Source organism: Buceros rhinoceros, unplaced genomic scaffold (genome assembly GCF_000710305.1).
Source record: "Buceros rhinoceros silvestris isolate BGI_N320 unplaced genomic scaffold, ASM71030v1 scaffold209, whole genome shotgun sequence".
NCBI classification, from domain to species: Eukaryota; Metazoa; Chordata; class Aves; order Bucerotiformes; family Bucerotidae; genus Buceros; species Buceros rhinoceros.
Window position 1 is genome coordinate 87,297 of NW_010433302.1, and position 7,143 is coordinate 94,439.

General features: G+C 37.7%; 1 protein-coding gene across 1 annotated transcript in view; it reads right to left on the minus strand.

Annotated features, from left to right (window-relative positions):
• Nucleotides 1-3,251, minus strand: part of NCOA3 (nuclear receptor coactivator 3) — an 18,076-nt gene extending 14,825 nt beyond the window's left edge. The window contains exons 1-4 of the mRNA XM_010144056.1: nt 3,163-3,251; nt 2,209-2,381; nt 1,533-1,633; nt 362-536 (exon numbers count right to left, since the gene is read on the minus strand). Of these exons, the coding sequence (XP_010142358.1) occupies nt 362-536; nt 1,533-1,633; nt 2,209-2,381; nt 3,163-3,251 (538 nt within the window). The remainder of the gene's footprint in view (nt 1-361; nt 537-1,532; nt 1,634-2,208; nt 2,382-3,162) is intronic.
• Between the last annotated feature and the right edge of the window lie 3,892 nt (nt 3,252-7,143).

The following is a 7,143-nucleotide window of genomic DNA, read 5'->3' on the forward strand; positions in this document are numbered from 1 at the left end:
CCCTTACACGACACTTTCAGTCACATGAAGGAGAGCTGGAAAGTTATTCACATATTTGAAAAGCAATCAGTTTCCTCAGCTAGTCTTGTGGCATTTGGAAATATTTTGCTTTAGTACCCTTGTAGTAAGCTACAGGTAAACATATTACAAAGGCTAAAGTACAGTATCAATTTCCAGCACATTTCTTTCTGGTGGAGTGCTTTAGTATAAGAACACAGTAATATTTGTCAAGATAAACAGATTTTTGTAATGAAATATTTTTTGTAAGTTGGTTTTAAAGATTATCCATTACAAGTTACTTATTAGTCTCTAGTTGTTTTCACATAGCCTAGTAGCAGTGTGGTAAGTAAACTTTTATTACCTGAAGATTTAGGTAAGTTTTTAAGAAAGTCCTTCCGGTCCTCTTCATGCAAGATACCGTAGACACTTGTATTAACCAAATCTTCTTGTTTGTATTGCAGGTACTGTGCAACGTTTTCTGACACAAATACTATGTTCCCATCTCGATTTACAACAAACAGGAAACCATCCAACGCCTAAATATTAACATGACAACACAGCATGTAAGACATGCTGACTAATTCCGAACATAAATTAGAATAAAAACTCTGTGGGTGATAAATGTCAGGTTACAATAAATGCATTTCTTTTCAAGGGTAGAGATGAATTTTTTCTCTGAGGAAATCTGTGTCTGGCAAGGAGTGATTTCAAGATTAAAAATTAATCTGTTCATTTATTATTCCATTGAGCTCTTTCACAGTGATAACCAGCCTTCTTGTTTCATTCTTGCTTTATTTCATCACAAGATAATGAATCAGTAACATCATTTCAATAGCTGGCAAATTGAAACAAGAAGAAATTCAGCAGAAACAAGTAGCAAGACATGAACATGAAGACATTTCCACTATCCAGTGATGAGATAAAAGGGTTTATCCATATCTTAAAATACTGTATTTTCTTAACTTAAAGAAAAATTCAGTATCTCTGTAAACAATTAAGTTTCAAAAGTGCTTTTGAATAGACTCATAAACATGGGATTGGTTTTCTAGACATAAAGAAGCAGTATCTGCTATCTACCTTTTTTTTTTTTTTTTTTTTTTTTACAATTCTTAGCCTGTTTCACTTGATGGCAACATTTGTTTAAAATGCTTCACAATTTACAAACACAAACCCCAATATACAAACATCTAGTCTTTGCAAAACCTCGTGCATTTACTCTAATGTCTATCCCCTAAAAAAGCAAAATATTCTTCGTATTACTAAGCACTGCTTTAGTAGTAGTTTGATAGCGCCTGCTGGAGAAAATAAAGCACAAGAATATGAGAAAAAGCCAAATATTAGTCTTCCCTTTCCTTCAGAGAACCTCAGTAAAATTAAGAACACTTGATCGATTTTATCCCTGGCCCTTTCAAACACAGCTCTGTATAGTTCTTGCATACTACTTATGCGACTACAGGATTTATTGTAATATTTTCACCTGCCTTAAGTATTTGTTTCCATAGGGGTTTAACTAGGGCCCAGTTTGTACTTGCCTGTAACAAAAGAGGTCCCAACGAATCCTTATCAATAACTCCTTGACCCGTAGAAGATACATCAGCTTTCTGAACATCATCATCATTAGAAACTGCTTTTCCTGAAACCCAGAAGATACGTTTCAGTAAAGCAACATTTCACACAAAGACCACGTTGTCATGTTGCAAGCCAGATTCTAGAAAGCGTTTGAATAAAGGCAAAAAAAACCCCAGGATTTGGAGAGGAGGTCTCATGTTGTTAGTTGCTGAAGTCTAGAATAAATGTCACAGCAACATAAACTGACTTGACAGTTAAAGTTGACAAGATCAACTTGTTCTGTGAACAATATTTCTTCTGCTGCTTTTGGGATCATCTGTCTGATGACAGATTCACCTGCTAAATCTTTCAATGGCCATTAAACATCCTGATTAGACCTATCTCTTCCTTGTGGTTTTATTCTGATGATCTCATCATCACTGGTCAGCTTTCAGATGCCATCGCCATTGTTCTACAAATAGGTTTTAGCTCATGTTAATATGTGCGTGTGTAATAAAGTCATATTTTAAAAATCAAAATATCCTAAATAAGCTTGCTTCAGGGGAAGGTGGAAACACTACTCAATTTCGTAAGTAACTACTGCTTTAGAAAAGCAATCGCAAGAAAAATTATTTACGTTGGCTTAGCAGGGAACAGTACCTTGCTCTTTTATCTGTCGAATCTGTCTCACAGTTTCTTTTAAAATAGCACATTTGTCCGGTTTGACATTGAAATTGTCAATGTCACTCAGATTAGCAGATATCAGTTCAGCCAGTTCTTCAATGTATTTGCTTTCCTGCTCACGACGACGCTTCTCGCCACTGCAGGTCAAACTAGGAACCAAAAAACATAATTTCATATATTACGTACCATCACATGCAAAAGCTGTGCTTACCCACCTGTTGTTACACCTAGGTAGCGGTTATTCTTCCAGCAAATACAAATCTGAAGGGCACGTGTGTGTTTTGTTACACTGTTGTTTGGGTTGGGTTTTGGGGGGGGGTTTAAGAATTTTAACTACAAATTTATCCTAAGAGGATATGAGAAAGCTATTCATTCAAAAAATCCTCTTGTGATTACTCCATCTTCAAATTTAATGGAAAGAGCAATTACCTGTTACAAAATTGAAATGTTCATACAGAAAGAATATTTTAACCTTAAATTTTACTTCAGGTTTCTTTAAAATTCTATTTCGTTTCTATAATAAATTACAATATTCTATGAAATCCCTTTGGTTTGCTTGTAACGAGATGACTACAGAAGGTGATACCTCTAGGCATCAGGACAAAAATTCCATCTCAACATCCAAGAAAAGCAGAATCCCAGACAACCTAACATTGCTGGAATGTTGCCTTGCAATCGCAGCTTCAGTGACTCCTTATATGTTCACTCCATAAAGACTTCCACAAGGGTCTAATTATAGAGCATAGTTCATCAGCTTCGGCATAGCTAGGTAGTAGTAAAGCTGTGTATCTTCACAACAGCAGCTGGCCTAGAGGATTTCTCACTGAACAAAATGATTAGTTAGAGCTTACTCTAAATTGCAATGAAAACTTGAAAAATATTTTTTAATACTCATTTTAAAAAAAGAGAGAAAAGTCGATATAAACCTACCTTGCACCTGGTGTATCACAGGGCAACGGCTTGCGCTTCCTTGACTCACTGGTCAAGCTATCCAAGGAGTTTTCTCCTAATCCACTCATCTTTACCATGCATCAGAAACTAAAAGCAATAATACACAAATTGTGAATTAACTTCTCAAAATAGTAATTCAAAACTCAGAGAACTTACCTGTAAATTTGTTTTACTGCAATCTAGTTCAGCCTGCAGTTCTTTACCCCATACAGCAACAACAGGAACTGGTCTTAAACATTTAGGTAAGACAGTTACACTTGTTCGTTGGAGAGAAACTATTCCTTAACGTATAACCCAGTAACGTATAAGGCAGTAACAATCTTTCAGAAAAAGGAAGTTCTTTAAGGATCTCCACAAGCAAAACCCACCGTTACCACAGATGCTAAAAAAAACCAAACAACTGGTTTAGGATGACCAAATCCCTAGGAGTCAGTGATCACACCTCACAAGAACAAGGAACTGATGAGACACGCTTTCATCTAAATGAAATTTATGGTAAGGTATCAGAGACCGGGAGCCAACCGACTCCAAGTATCTCTGTGGACAGGATCAAACACAAGTCAGCAGTGTACCCTTGCAGCAAAGGAAGCCAACCATTTAGAACGGCTCCTAGCCAACTAACTGCTTCCTGGAAGAGGCATCTAAAGAAAAAAAGAGAAGCATGGTATTACTTCTGATGTACTAACCTTGACTGCTTTTGATTATTGTCTTTTTGTGGGTGAAAAAAACCCACTGCTATAATTCTTTCTGAAGTCTAAACTGAAAGGGCAAAGACACACAAGAACGTATTTGCATGAAGCAGCATGGGGGTTGCTTGCAATAGCTGACACTGTTATTGCAGGGTGTTAGCTGTGGGTGGAGAATTTAAAAGGACATTCTTCTTACAGCAGTACAAACCTTGGGAAGCTAAATAGGAGAGAGGACTGCTGGCTGCACTGCGGAGCAGACACTGGATTACTCTGACACTTGTACAAAGCTCAGAAGTAAAACAGCATCTCTTTAAAGCACTGAGCAAATATTGCAATGGTTAACATAAAACTGTATTCGTAATCAATCCTCACCCCAACTGACAGGCATCACAATAAAACTGCAAACAACAGTAAAATATAATCCTGCATTTGAAATAAATAATTTCAAAAGATGCCTAATTCGTACCTACAGTCATGGACTGCACAGATAAGAAGTTGGTTTTTACATCTAAGTATTCGACATAAAACTGGGATGAGTAAGACAAAACCCACTATACAGAGAGATGGAAGAGCACGCATGAAGACTTTTATTCAACCATATATTCCTCCAGGGCAAAAACCTCTCAAATACATCTACAGCATCCCACCTTGCCCGAAGCTCAGGACGAATCCACGGCCGGACCACCGGATGGCAGTGCCGCACCGAGCAACGGCGGGGCCCGCGGCAGCTGCCAGCGAGCGGCGGGATGAGAAACTACTCATCGGCACAAGCAGGGAGTTTCACCACAGACCATGGAAACGGCCTACGATCGAGCAAAAAGCAGCTCATATTCTGAAGCTGACTCTCCACAGAACGCATGACTCAGAAGGTCTCATGCCGACAGCCCTGCCCGCTGCGGCGGGATGCCGAGTGTCTCCGCAGGGACTCCCGCAGGGACTCCCGCAGGGACTCCCGCAGGCTCCGGGGCCGGCGCTCCCCGGCGGAGCGCGGAGCTGCGGGTTAAGAGCTACTGCGGAAACAGAGAGGAAGGGCTTAAAATACGAGACTTCAGCGGAGCTCAGGAAGGGTGTGGGCGCAGCAAGCATCTCAGAAGCCAAGAGCAAATTCTATTTAAGAGGAGGAATGATTTAAAATACATTAAATAGCTAAAAAATTGAACTAGGATGGACACTTCACCAGAACATAATTTTGCAGGTAACAGGGTTGCATTAAATGACTTAGAATGGGAATGTCATTTCCAGTTTAACATCTACCTGTACTGACAGAAAACTCACAATATGAATATAAATGGAAAACCATTACATTTTGTATCAGAAACATGACACATATCAGAGAATTCAACAATTTTGCTATTTAAGAAAATCTTTCACTGCCTAAATTAGAAGTTCGGAGACAGAAGGAAAACTTAGGCAATTTGTGTAGGTTGTTTCCCTACTATTACACCCAAGTAGCTTGTGGTAGTTTATTCAGGCCTGAAGCTTCAGAGTTCCTGCCCGTGTATTTTCCTTTCCCGAAGAGCATCATTACAAGCTCAAGGCATGTAAACTTTGAACAACACTGTAACTGTTCCGCTAAGGAAATTACAGAAGCTGCTTCCCAATACAGATGGATTTACAGTACAAATTGTTAACAATCTAATTTCCCTGCTACAGGAACTATTTGCAAAAGAAGCTATTATTCAGGGAGTTAATAGGTTCATTAAATGTGAACCTGTAATTGCTAATGGGATAAAAAGCTTTTTCCATAAAGAAATCTATTTTGGGGGTTTGGGGGAGTTTTCTGAAGTTAAACATTGTTTCAAATGACAGTTCCAAAACACAGCATTCAAAAGTTAAAACTTTTACTGCTAGAAGTAAGAAAAAGTTTAACACAGCCATCTTTGTACCCTCACTTTCTGAGTTGACAGGTAATAGCATTATTTCTGGCTCGTGAATCTATAACGCTGTCTAGAAAGTCTCCTATGCTAGTTATACTGCGCAATATTATGTACCCAAGTGAAGCATTGTTAAACTAATTACAGAGCTGAATTCGATTATTTGCATAATTAAAACAAATCTAAAAAACTACCTTAATTCAACTCAGTATCTCCAATACTACATAAAACCAGACAAATATAAGAAATTATGCTAAATTCTGTGTAAGTATAAACTACCTAAAACACAGGAATTATAATCTTACATCATGGAATATTATTCTTACTCAGAATAATGCAAATACAGGTATAACAGCAATTACATCCATTAAAAATCTGATAACAGTTCCATTTTTCTTTAAAGGTGCATGTACAAGCTCAAAACGTGAGTGGCAAACCTGCTGCCTAGCAGGATAACTAACAGCGGGACTGTGAACTTGAGCTATCGACACATGCTGTCATGGACTTCTAAATGGAATTTGTATGCAACTATTAGCTTAAAATGCAAGAAGCTACAGCAGGCTGATTACACCTAAGGATGAAGAAATGTTGAATATAAATTCTATGCAGTGATAAACAACAAGATTTTTCTAAAATTTATCTGTTGATAGTTTATATAATTTATAAAGATAATTTCTTGCAACTGCTGAATTTTAAAGCCAGGCACTGAATGAACAATGATTCCTGTGTATATAGTAATATTTCAATGCTTGCTAGGCTGGTGTTACCAGCATTGCTCCACTGGAACGCTGGAAAATGTTGTCAATTTCATCAAACATTTTATAAAATAAAACCATTTTATGCTACACTCCATTTAGCTCTTGAAAACAGATAACACACAGCCACCCTTTGTTCTGTCCAACATGATTTTCCAAAAGTTATTTGGAATAACAAAGCCCTAGCTCTTGCCAAGTAAGTGTGAAAGGAGACATTTGTACGGAATAGAGAATGTTAAATTTGAATGGAAGCAAATATACCCAGAGCCCGCCAAAGTTTACAGCTAAACCCAACTGGAGAAAAATCCAGATGATGTAAGAGATGGATCAAAGTCTCCAAAGCAAGGTACCATTTAATTCCATCAGTTGTAGCAGCAATGAACCGCTATGTAGTCAAGTTCCTAACCACACCAGCGGGGTGGAACCAAAGGCAGCAACATTTGGAGAAGTTCCAAACTCTCATGATTATTTGCAAATACTAAGTACTAGTTTCTGCATTACTATTTGATTTCTCTTTTCAGGTATAGTCCTAAATTCTTCAAAATATTTCTCACTTTTCAAAAAGGGGAAACAAACAAAAAATAACGAAGAACTTTTTGCTCATCAGCAAGCGCTTTGAAAAAAAACATTTGTCCTTGTTAA